This window comes from Podarcis vaucheri (assembly GCF_965113315.1).
Source record: "Podarcis vaucheri genome assembly, chromosome: 6".
NCBI classification, from domain to species: Eukaryota; Metazoa; Chordata; class Lepidosauria; order Squamata; family Lacertidae; genus Podarcis; species Podarcis vaucheri.
Window position 1 is genome coordinate 10,606,079 of NC_138764.1, and position 12,934 is coordinate 10,619,012.

Below are 12,934 nucleotides of genomic sequence, written 5' to 3' on the forward strand. Positions count from 1 at the left end.
TGCAGACTTAGAAGTTGCACTACACTGTATCACTAGAACAATGCTCTTAGTCACCGTGCTACTCTTAACTGCCGTGCTCTCTGACTGGGTCTCCTCTCCAGCCGCTGGGCAGTTGCTACAGCTCACGGTTAGTGAGGAGAGAGCTTAATCACAACCCTGGCTTCTGAGGACATGCTTAGCTGAACCTTGGTATAGCTCAGAGTGGTGTGGGAGTAAAAAGGATGAAGGAGGAGTAAAGCAGAGTCAGCCTCCACTCCATGGTCCTGGTAAGCTGTGTGTGGATAAAAAAATAATGATTAAAAAAATAAAATAAATCAGATTTTTAAAATTTAAATTGGATTTTTTAAATAAAATGCTTTGGAGGAAAAATATTTCTAAAGATAGTTTTCTGTTTAAGTTACATTATAGTCCATGGGTAGGCAAACAAAGGCCCGGGGGCCGGATCCGGACCAGTCGCCTTCTAGATCCAGCCCGCGGACGTTCCGGGAATCAGCATGTTTTTACATGAGTATTTATTTATATATAAGTATATATTTATTTAAAATGCATCTCTGGGTTATTTGTGGGGCATAGGAATGCGTTCATTTTTTCTTCTTCCAAAATATAGTCTGGCCCCCCACAAGGTCTGAGGGACAGTGGACCAGCCCCCTGCTGAAAAAGTTTGCTGACCCCTGTATAGTCCAAAGGCTATTCATCAGGAAATAAGGATTTGTTTTAAGTTTTAAGGTTTTTTTTTAATTGTTTAACCACATCAATTTACAAACATAGATACATCTGCTATAATGTTATTGTTTTAGTTAAATAAATTGTTTAAATTGTTGTTAAGGAAATGATTATTTTTCTCCTTACAATAAAGTACAGCAGAAAAGTTGTCCAAATATAAACAGTTAACTTATTAACCCTCACAATAATTTCATAATTATCTATGTATTTCTAATAGTATAACCAAATCAGTAATTTTTTATATAACTGTAAAAACTCCTCTGAAAATTTATCACACAAAAAATGAAACCTTCCTCTAGTTGTAAATATTAAGATGATACCAGCAAGAATGAGTCTTTCTGTAAAGAAAATGAGTTAAATCAAGTCTTACTGACTAGTGATTTAAATCGTGATTTAAATCAAATCCACCTTTGTGTGTCTTACTTTCTTTCGTGGGAAATGCCAAATGTCAACGCTTTGTTCATTATCCAGTTTGATGCAAGACTACTTGGCTTGGGGCAGCAAGTCAAAAGTGGCCCTGTGAATTACCTTGTTCTTGTTGCAGGTCTTGTTATGCAAAGCTTCCTGCTCAAGCAATCCCTTGTTCCTTAGCTTGGGTGAGACCTACAGAGGTATGTATATATGTTTTATTTTTTCAACTAACCTTACCCTAGATGTTTGGGAACAACTTAAAAATAAGCTGGCTTTTGTTTTCTGTTCTTGTTTTAAAATTTAACGTATGTGTTCATTTGTTTACTGCACATTTTTTACCATTTTTATGTTGCATCCAAAAAGTGCTCAAGCTTTGGCAAATACTTAAGGAAGGAAATCTCATAACGGTTAGGTATTTGATGAGACTGCTTCTCTTCATGCCCTACATCTAGTGGATGAGTGAATCATAGAGTTGGAAGGGACCTTGAGGATCATCTAGTCCAGTGTTCCCCAACCCCTGGGCTGCGGACCGGTGCCGGTCCATGGATCAATTGGCACCGGGCCGCCCGAGGAACTTCAAATCATTTCACTGTGGCGGGCGGCCGAGGCGCAGAGCATTGCGCCCTTTCAAGCCCGCCCATTATGTGACAATAGCGAATGAAAATTCGCTATTGTTACACTGATGCTCCTCCTGGCCAATCAGGGAGCGGGTCCTCCCGCTTCCTGATTGGCCGAAAGGCAAACCTCACGCCATTGGCCGAGGAGGAGGCGCCACGGGAGGACTGAGGACTCGAGGTCGGAGACGCGGGGACTGAAGAGAAGCTGCCGTGAGGTAAGTGCACGGAGGGGGGGACTCAGCTCAAAACAAGCGGGCCACGGAAAAATTATCAAACATTTACCGGTCCGCGGCAATAAAAAGGTTGGGGAGCACTGATCTAGTCCAACCGCCTGCAATGCAGGAATATGCAGCTTTCCCACATGGGAATCGAACCTGCAACCTTTGCATTATCAGCATGCTCTAATCAACTGAACTATCTTGTTGCATATTATTTGGAGTGAAAGGAGCAACCAAGGGTATACTTGTCAGTTATATCTGGTATATCACAAGATGTTAGGGAGGAAGAAGAGTCATGAAGGATTAAGAGCAATGATAACATCAGAATTTTAAAGTTCAGAAGGTGGAATAGCTCAAAGAATAAGTGAATAAGAAAAACGTGTTTTGGAAAGTAAAGATAAATAAGATTTGAAGTGCTATTTTAGGGGGGGAAAACCAAGATACAAAAGGAGAACACAAAAAGCAGCTGGAATGTATTAAGACTAATCAGATAGAATCTGATGTGCAGAGCAAATGAAATTAGTTTTTCAACTCTGCTTGACTTTGTACCTTATCCTTTCTTTATCAAGGACAATTGGACTGCCAGTGACATACATGAATTCCAAAGGTTGTGTGAGCTGAAGCTGCTTGTGGGAGTCGTGGATGAATACATAGATGGAATCCTTTACCTCTTCCTCTGTGACACCAGCTCTGACGAAGATATCTACTTGCACAATGCACTGAGATTAAAGGGCCATGCCTTCATCTGCAGAGAAAACCTTCCTTCCAAGGTGAGGGCAAATATTTGCAGGGGGCACTAAGGGAAGGTTAAAATGGATAAGTATCTCTTAAGGGCATGAGGTTCTCAAACTGATTTGTGATGATGACCCATTGAAAACTGGGGGATGAAGGAGAAAAAATCTAGATACCAGGTAGAAATAATAGAAGGAAACACCAAAATTTTGTCCAAAATGTATAATCAACTACTAGAGTGGGACACCAAGGACGAAGAGGTGAAAGAGGTCATGATTAAATGGGCTATAGACCTGGGATACAATTTGGATTATGATAGATGGGAGAAACTTTGGAATAAAGATATGAAATTCACAGCATGTGCTGGACTCCGAGAGAATATGGAAAAGATGATGTATCGTTGGTACATCACTCCAGTGAAACTAGAAAAGATGTATAGAACAGGGGACAAAACCTGCTGGAAATGTAAAAAGAAGGAGGGTGATTTCCACCATATGTGGTGGACATGTGAAATAGTGAAAAGGTTTTGGGGTCTCATTTACGATGAATTAAAAAAGGTTTTGAAATATAACTTCCCTAAAAAACCTGAAGCCTTTCTTTTAGGAATGGTCGGAGATGAGATTAAGAAGGAAGATCAAACCATGTTTCAGTATGCAACGGTAGCAGCCAGAATATTGTTAGCGCAGAACTGGAAAACACCCAAAATCCCAACTATCAGAGAATGGCAAATTAAGTTATTCGAGTATATAGAGTTAGCAAAAATGACACAGAAGATCAGGTATCAGAAAACACCAAATTTATTAATGATTGGAACAAATTCATTACATACATGGAAACAAATTTAGGAAATATTAAAATTACAGTAGGGGTAATATAAAACCGGCGATGTAGAGATAAAAGTGGTAAAAAGATTCTGCAGAAGAAAACATTGGGATACAGCTCAAACCGTGGTGGAGGGAAGTCAGTTCAACAAAACAGTATGAATCTAATGTTTTTGTTATGTGACTTTTTTGTGCCTTTGTATTTTGCTTTATTTCTTTTTTTCTCTTTTTTATCCTTTTTGGATTGTTTGTGGTTTTTTATGTTGGTGTATATGTCAGAAATAAAATAAAAAGAATTTTCAAAAAAAAAAGAAAAAAGAAAACTGGGGGTGGGGATGTCCCAAGTGTTCTTAGTGCTAACTAAACCAAACCAAAAAATGTTAAGTCTGTGGAAGGATGATAAAAAGAATGACATGGCATGCTCTTTTTTTCTAAGAGAGCACCATGTGAAAGCATGTGGAAACATAGTTTGATGATTATAAGTTTGTTAAAAATCAGTGACCCAGAAAAAGCCCACATGATTATTATTATATTTAATTCAGTTGCATTATTACATTTTTTTTAAAAAAAAACCTAGTTATTTTCCAGGTTGTTAAATCTTATTAAAAAATAAATTTTATTTATCATTTTTCCTTTTGCAACAATGCATACAAATTGACAAACCCCAAAATAAGAACAAATCAACTTTCCCCCCACCCCATTCATGGTTCCTTCGGTTTATCTTTACTTCTGCATATCCACAAAATGCCTCAATTGTTTGTTTCCTGTAAACTTTCTTCACATATTCTTTACTGTTCGTTTTAAGTTAACCCTGCTAAAGCTTTAAGTTGTTTACAATAACTTTTAAAATAGTCAATAAATGCACCCTAATCTTTATTAGTTTCTTTCCTCTTCCTGATTTCTTCCTGTAAGTTTGGCTGTCTCTGCATATTCCATCAGTTTTATCTACCAGTCCTCCTTGGTTGGAACTATTCCTTCTTTTCTTTTTAAAATAATTTTTTATTGGTTTTTTAACATACTTTCCAGACAAAACAACCATCCCACCCCATCTTATACATTTGTGGCTATAGTTAGCCTATGACTTCCATCAATCCCTTCTGATGATTTGCAAAATTCATCTCCTATTCCTGCATTTCTGCTTTCATATTATCTTAACATTGCATTGGCAAATGACTTGTAAACTACTTTGGAAAGAGTTTTTCTTTAAACTGTATACAAATTTATTAAATAAATAAATTTCTTCATTCTCCTGCCTTTAACAGAATTTCAGAGAGCCATTCTTTTCCACATTGTATCTGAAACCCGGACCGGAGCAGCAGTCTGGTTTGACAAAAGCAGAAACGCCCTTGCTTAAGCAGGAATCTCTTTGTGACCTTCCAGAAGTACCAGATTCAGGGTCTTGCTACAATGAAGTGCTTTCCCAGGTGGAGATTTTGGAGCTTTTCTGTTTAAATAAGCATTGATGTTGCATCTAGTGAAGTATATCCAAGCAGTTAAAATAAATACATGAGCAAAGTTAACAGGGAGAGTTTCTCCAAGACCCATTAGAACATAATGTGGGTAATGGAATCGCTTTGATCTAAGATAGCATACTAGTTTCGTTTGGAGACCTCAACAAATACCTTCCATTTGTTTATTTGTTTAAACAGAGATTTAATTGGGACAATCTAATCCCACTAACATGTAACTTAAACTGCACTGCAGTTTAAAGGGGCGTGTGGTGAAGGTGTTAAACAAGCCTCTTGATGCCGGCAGCTGTTTTGTGGGGTAGTGAGGTGGTCAATATTGCCATTGAGGAGGAGAGTACCTCTTGGGAGTCCTACAGCATCTCATGTTGCCCGGTGAGATTCTTGTGAAAAGTTTGGGGTGGGTACCTTTAAAAGGACTGGCTGGCCACCTTGCTACCTCTCTCTTTCCCTCCTAGCAGACAGTTTTGTTTTATCAGCAAGTGAATTGTTTAAAACAAAGTACGTTGAATTAAAAATATTCCTTTTAAAAGTTGACGGTACTGTAACTTGGCCCTGAATCGTTTTCCAGCGTACAGCAGGCTCACGCTCAGACCCTGAGATGCCGCTCCTCGAGCCAGTATATATGTGCGACGAAATCTGGGATGAGAACTGGACACCTTCCAAGCATTATGAAGAAGAGAAAAATGGTGATACTTTGTCCCCTGACAATGCAGTGTTTCCCTGCCGTTCTTCGAGTGATGAAGGGAATAAGGAGGAGACTCGGCACAGCCAGGAATTGACTCAACAGGTGGTGGTTGTTCAGTGTTGATGGGAGGGAAATGGTCAGATGGGTTGTTGGTGAAGTTGCAAAGCCTTTTCATATCCTTTAGCCATGTCTTTCTAGCCCGTATATTATCCCAAAGTCTGAGACCAGAGGCAATGCTCTCCAGCACAATAGATTTATTTATTAAAAATATTATAAAAAGATTTAGGGGGAGAGATCAAGAGTTGTTGTGGGGTTTTTTTGGCCCATCATGTGAGCTGTGACAGCCCACGATCAACCTGGTTGGACAGGCAAAATTTAGAGGGTTGTAACCCCTCTCCCTTCAGATTAAATGACTTCCAAAGTGGCCCTGCCCTTGGGTTTATAATATAAAAGACACAACACAAAACGGAATGGATCTGGTGGGGAGGAGGGAAGAAAGAAAATTCAGACAGCAGCTATTCCTAGACTGTTTACAAAGACCAGCTGGAATGGAAAGAATTTAAAAGTTGCTGGCCTTAGGTGATGAAGAAGTGTGCATGCACACGAAAGCTCATACCAAGAACTAACTTAGTTGGTCTTTAAGGTGCTACTGGAAGGAATTTTTTTATTTTGGCCTTAGGTGAGTTGATGCAGTCCCATCACTGATGTAGGTTGATTGAATGGCTATTGTTAGATGCCAGTTTTAGGGAGGATAAAGCCCTTCCTTGCCACTCCCATTGTACTTACCAGAGAAAGTTCTTCTGGTCCCCAAATTGCTCGTGTGTGTCTTCAGTATGCTGCTTTCAGTCTAGATTGATTCTAGATCCTGCCATCCACAAGGTTAGGTGTGGTTACTTGGTAGGCATTTGAACCCAGCAATGCCTTTTCCTTCCTGCCAATGCCCCAGATAAAGAAATAAAGAAGTGGCAATTGTGATTTTGGTATAACCCACACAGTTATTGAGCAAGTGTGGGTACATACCAGGGTTGCCTACATCTTTTTTCAAAAGGAAACACTGTGAGATAATGCATAATCCATCTACAACAAACTTTTATTTTTGTAATATAACCAGTTTCTCAGGAAGTGCTTTTCAGGGGCAGAAAATACACAGTAGATCTAGATTGTTGGGAGAGGCATGCTATGTAGAAAAAACAAGGACTCCGTTACCATTGATTCTAGCAGCCAAAGTTGTAAGAAGATAGAAAATGAGAGCAAGCAAGCACCTGTAAACCCTGGTTTGCTTGTTCTAGGTTTCAGTATTGAGCTAGAAGTAGTGTTGATCCTCTTGAGTTTTAGTAATGTTTTGAAATACTGTACTGCGTATGAGTTTTTGGTTTCATATTATCTTAACATTGCATTGGCAAATGACTTGTAAACTACTTTGGTAAGCGTTTTTCTTTAAACTGTATACAAATTTACTAAATAAATAAATTTCTTCATTCTCCTGCCTTTAACAGAATTTCAGAGAGCCATTCTTTTCCACATTGTATCTGAAACCCGGACCGGAGCAGCAGTCTGGTTTGACAAAAGCAGAAACGCCCTTGCTTAAGCAGGAATCTCTTTGTGACCTTCCAGAAGTACCAGATTCAGGGTCTTGCTACAATGAAGTGCTTTCTCAGGTGGAGATTTTGGAGCTTTTCTGTTTAAATAAGCATTGATGTTGCATCTAGTGAAGTATATCCAAGCAGTTAAAATAAATACATGAGCAAAGTTAACAGGGAGAGTTTCTCCAAAACCCATTAGAACATAATGTGGGTAATGGAATCGCTTTGATCTAAGATAGCATACTAGTTTTGTTTGGAGACCTCAACAAATACCTTCCATTTGTTTATTTGTTTAAACAGAGATTTAATTGGGACAATCTAATCCCACTAACATGTAACTTAAACTGCACTGCAGTTTAAAGGGGTGTGTGGTGAAGGTGTTAAACAAGCCTCTTGATGCCGGCAGCTGTTTTGTGGGGTAGTGAGGTGGCCAATATTGCCAGCGAGGAGGAGAGTACCTCTTGGGAGTCCTACAGCATCTCATGTTGCCCGGTGAGATTCTTGTGAAAGGTTTGGGGTGGGTACCTTTAAAAGGACTGGCTGGCCACCTTGCTACCTCTCTCTTTCCCTCCTAGCAGACAGTTTTGTTTTATCAGCAAGTGAATTGTTTAAAACAAAGTGCACTGAATTAAAAATATTCCTTTTAAAAGTTGACGGTACTGTAACTTGGCCCTGAATCGTTTTCCAGCGTACAGCAGGCTCACGCTCAGACCCTGAGATGCCGCTCCTCGAGCCAGTATATATGTGCGACGAAATCTGGGATGAGAACTGGACACCTTCCAAGCATTATGAAGAAGAGGAAAATGGTGATACTTTGTCCCCTGACAATGCAGTGTTTCCCTGCCATTCTTCGAGTGATGAAGGGAATAAGGAGGAGACTCGGCACAGCCAGGAATTGACACAACAGGTGGCGGTTGTTCAGTGTTGATGGGAGGGAAATGGTCAGATGGAATAATGATGGATGGAATGGCTATTGCTATATGCCAGTTTTAGGGGAGGATAAAGCCCTTCCTTGCCACTCCCATTGTACTTACCAGAGAAAGTTCTTTTTTTTAATCTTAGTTATCCTAACCACTTAATCTTAGTTATCCTAACCACTTTTTTCTGCCAGTACGTTTGCTGAACCATGTTTACATTACCCCTCTTGCTTTTACTGTCAATGAGCATCACTTTTGGGGGCCCTTTTGCTTACACAATGTGTAACACATTTTTGGCAGAATGTGGATATTTCCATTCCCGTTGAGAGAACAAACTGTCTGAGTCTGGAACCCCTGAACAGAAAAGTGGAGCCATCTGGAAGAATGGAGGTAAAGTCATTTCCATTGGCTTACCTTGTAAACTTCATTTCCGGCTTTAAAGTAGCACAGATGAATTCCATTATTGGGATGGCATGCATGGTTGCATAACCCAAGATACATTGTCAGACCCTACATACTTGTTGAATCTTAGTGTGGTTGTGGAGAACCCAGAGGTCTGATGGGGACCTGCAAGTCTGTTTTATCTTTCACTCTATCCAGGCTATGCCCTTCACTGACTGCTTCACATGTTGAGTGTTACTGCCTGAATAGCATGTGTCCTTGAACTCTGATCATTCCTCTTGTTTCCCTGGATGGAGGCCAGAGAGGAGTGCATGTGGAAACTAGCTCACTTCACAAACACAACATTTCCATTTGTTCACTTTCACCTCTGGCCCTGCCCCCCACTGGCATGGTGCCCCCCCTCTCCAAGAGCACGCAGCTTCTTGGCATGAACATTTCCTCCACCCCTTCTGAAAGCATCATTGCTTTCAAGAAAAGAACCTGTGAGTCCTCTGCTAACATTCTAGGTGAGGCTTCCCAAGATCAGAGGTATGGCTTTTGAGCCTGCACAACTATTTCATTGCCGCAGAACGCTAGCTGTGTAAACCTTGTCGCTCTTGCATTTTCATCCTCTTCTTAATGGTGGTGGTTATCCAGGAGTGGGTTACTTTTCCCACTAGCTTGAAAGGCAAGGCTATGAAAATGGCTTTGTGCTTGGTCCCATTCTGTGAGAGGAGGCTCCCCCCAGTCCCATCTTGCCTGCTTCAAGGTAGCTGGGATTTTCTAGCCCTTTTGAACATTTTTTTTATTGTGCTAGCAGCCTGATTCAGCATTTGTTTACCTGACAACTTATCTGGCCCTGATATCAAGCTTCTGTCACATTACTGCTGTTTCCCCCATGGAAAAGCAAAGTGGAACTGACTGCAAAGAGGGGCATAGCTCCTGAACTAGTGTCTAGCAAGTAGTCACAAGCATTTCAGGCAGAAATGATCCTTCTTTGAGGAATGATAATGAGGTCAACTTTCCTGTGAATAAGAAAGTAATCTTATGACCATAGGAGGAGCATTGCTCCCGGGCTACTTTCTGGCAAGGGGGCACAGCTTGCATCCCTGGCAAGGAGCACCCCCTTTCAGCTGGTATAGTGAGGCCAGTTCTCTAACATAGAGAAGAAGCCAATCTGGCTGCTAAGAGGAACATCACCTCCAGGCTACTTCTGGCAAGGAGGGACAAATTGAAGTTGTGCTAAACATCAAGATGGGAGGTGTGTATTCAGGTTTGCTTAAGTTTGCGCCATAACTTTCTTCCGCGTGCAGGCTGGCATATTTTGTACAAACTGGGGAAGAAAGAGTCCCTGAATGTTCCACTTTCCCAGTGCCATGGATTCTTTCAGCTGTGTTTGAGTGAATCCTGTTAACCATGGTTGCAGTGCCTCTGTTCTGTCTCCATTTTTGATGCCAGTAATGCCCTACAAATTCACTCCCTTTGCTTCTCTGTTCTTAACTCTGTCATGGGAACCTGTTTTGTAGCCGAAATATGGATTGAGATGATAAATAGGAGAAAAGGACTAGCTTGCTTCCACAAATGCCAGTGAATTAGCAGTAAAAACCCCCATAAAATATAAAAAGGAAGTGCATTTGTTAACGCAGTGTGAACACATAGAGACCTGTGGTGATTAGCCCTTCCTGGTGTCTGGGTGTATGTGTTCACTGCATGTCCTCTGCTCTTTACAGAGTTTGCCAAATAGCGGTGTGTATGTGGCAGGTACTGTTTGTGTATGAAGGAAAATAAACTCTCAGTTCTTTTCAGTGGCCTGTGACTGTGGCATGGGTCACATGGGTTTACTTTTGCCCTAAATCAGGTTTCTTCCCTGTCCATTTGACTACAGGCAAGAAACACTCTTGGAGCTACATCTGATTCTTTGTCACAAACGCTGCAAGAGTTTTACATCTCCATTGTCCATTCCAAGCAATCAGCAGAGGAGAACAAATTAGATTTGGATCTGAACAAATTATCTGGCTACGGTTCCCAACCACTTCCATCACCATCTGCCATACACGGTACTTGTGGGCTGCTTAAAGCAAAAACTGTTTGAGTGCATAATCTGGCTATATTCGTACCCTTACTACTCTATTGACATTAAACTGCAAGTCCTAAGAATGTCTGCGCAGAGTCCCACTTGGAGTCTGAGTGGCGAAGTGGACACCCCATTCATCATTAAAGTTGCAGCAGAGAAAAAAGTGTGGAAACCTTACTGCCTAAGTGCCTTGAATGCTTGCTTGTGCACAGCATATCCTACTGAAACATGTGGGAGGATCCTGCACCTCATATCGAGGCGCAGTTGGTGCATTACTGCACCCACATGGGAGCTGCTTCCCATGGTTCAATTTCACAGTATTCCAATAAAAATGTGCATGCCTGGCATCCTCACTATCAGTTTTTAGGTACCCATCTAAGACATTTTGATTTACTCAGGCATTTGGTGGCTAAATTAGCCTCTGCTGTGCTGCTCATCTTTTAGTGGGGTGGGGTGGGGTGGGGTAGGATTTGCCCTTCTTATTGTATCATTGGGTGAGCATTTTAGGAATTTTGTATTGTACATTGTTTTTAATTTGGTTCCTAAAGTTGATTTTATCCGTTTTTATTTTCTCTATCTGTTAAGTAACTTTGAGATGTTTTTGTGTAGGGTGACTAACAAATGAAATAAAAAGTGGGGATGGGACTACATTGTTCATTCCCCAGTAACATTTTTCTTCAGTCAGGGCCAGCTTGAGGCAAAGCAAGGCAACCGCTTTAGGTGATAAGATCTGCAGATCCCAATCCGGATGTTTACTCCAGATGTAGATCTTCACTCACCCCTTCTTTTGTGGGGGTGGGGGGTGGGGAGTGCCATTTTGTGCTTTGCCTCAGGTGCCAAAATGTCTCCCAAGTGTGAATTGGCTCGTGGAATTTCCCTGTTGATTTGCCAGATCAGAGAGCCGAATCTGGATCCTGTGAACTACATAGCCCAAGGTCATTTTTCTCTCTCTTTGCTGTTCAGGAAATGTTCCTTCAGAGAGGAAGGTGGATGACGCCTCCAGGACCCAAGTAATAACCCTGTATACCGCTCGCAGCTGCCCTAACCAAGGGGGCACAGGCCACAATGCCTTGGTGTTCACTGCCAGACTTCAGGGTTCCCCGGCATCCTGCGTCGCTTGCAGCCCTAGTGTAGCCCTTGGAGCCTCAGCACGCTTAGCTACATCTGGTGGCTTTTTCTCCTTTCATCTTAAGAAGATGGCGATATGAGGAAAGCCCAAGGAGTGGCTGGATGGCTGTTTGAGACTTCAGTGGCTGGTTGCTTTCTTGTACACATTGGTAAAGAAAAAAAGGCTTGAAGGCTATGGGAATTCTACCTATGTTTCAATTTGGACTAAATGCGGCAATGAGTGCTAACTTCTCCCCTGTTTGTATAGTTTTGTTGATTCTCCTGTTCTTAATAGAATTGTTCCAAAAGTAATCAGTGAGTGGTCCTATTGTCATGTTTGCACCAAACTATTTTAAACTGGATATTTTATTGTAGCTAGACAGTTCTGTATATATTTTTGAAGTATTGAGTGCATTTAAAGAAGGGAGCTATTCCAGGCTATTTCAGAAAGGATTTGTTTGTTTGTCTTCATAACTTGATGTACAGTTAAACCTCGGCTCCTGAACACCTCCGTTTTGGAACGTTTTGGCTCCCAAACGCCGAAAACCCGGAAGTAAGTGCTCAGGTTTTTGAACATTTTTTTTTATGTCTGACGAGGCTTCTGCTTGAGTGCAGGAAGCTCTTGCAACCAATTGGAAGCTGCACCTCTGTTGTCGAACATTTCGGAAGTCGAATGGGCTTCCAGAACGAATTACATTCGACAACCGAGGTTTGACTGTATAAGTGCAGAGTCCAGCAGCAACCAGGACACAGTCAGAAGTTACAGTTTTACCCACCAAGTGTCAGGCCAGGTTCCTTGTTATGAGCCTGATACAGTTGCGTAGGGGCCTATGGAAAATAAAAACAAACAAAACAAAAATGTTGTGGATGTGTTTGCTGCTCTGGACTCCTTTGGGACGAAGGGTGGGATATAAATTCAGTAAATAAATAAATGGCAGCTGGTGTTGGGTGGGACTTTAAAGGAGGAATTGGGAGCTTAAAGTGGCTCCAGGTTGTTCCTTTGCGGGAGAAAGGCACACTCCCATCTGCCCATCAGTTGATGTGCTTTAGGAGCATGCCTTGCTCGCGGAGTGGGGGGACTGGTTTCCATTCCTAGGAAGCCACTTCCTCACCCCCACGATAATCCTTAAGCCTCCAATTTTAGGGTTTTAAGGGAGCGGTGTGGGGTGCCTCATGGTCATAGTGTTTATGACTTC

At 41.4% G+C, this 12,934-nt stretch overlaps 1 protein-coding gene across 7 annotated transcripts in view; it reads left to right on the top strand.

Annotated features, from left to right (window-relative positions):
* Positions 1-12,597, top strand: part of TDRD5 (tudor domain containing 5) — a 33,258-nt gene extending 20,661 nt beyond the window's left edge. For 5 of the 7 annotated variants that reach the window (XM_082229035.1, XM_082229039.1, XM_082229038.1 and 2 more), the window contains exons 11-19: positions 1,268-1,334; positions 2,539-2,739; positions 4,785-4,946; positions 5,560-5,778; positions 7,173-7,334; positions 7,948-8,166; positions 8,477-8,566; positions 10,443-10,614; positions 11,595-12,597. In XM_082229035.1, coding sequence (XP_082085161.1) covers positions 1,268-1,334; positions 2,539-2,739; positions 4,785-4,946; positions 5,560-5,778; positions 7,173-7,334; positions 7,948-8,166; positions 8,477-8,566; positions 10,443-10,614; positions 11,595-11,839 — 1,537 coding nt within the window. In that variant the 3' untranslated portion in view covers positions 11,840-12,597. The remainder of the gene's footprint in view (positions 1-1,267; positions 1,335-2,538; positions 2,740-4,784; positions 4,947-5,559; positions 5,779-7,172; positions 7,335-7,947; positions 8,167-8,476; positions 8,567-10,442; positions 10,615-11,594) is intronic. The other 2 variants (XM_082229040.1, XM_082229041.1) reach the window with 2 other exon arrangements.
* The last annotated feature ends 337 nt before the right edge of the window (positions 12,598-12,934 follow it).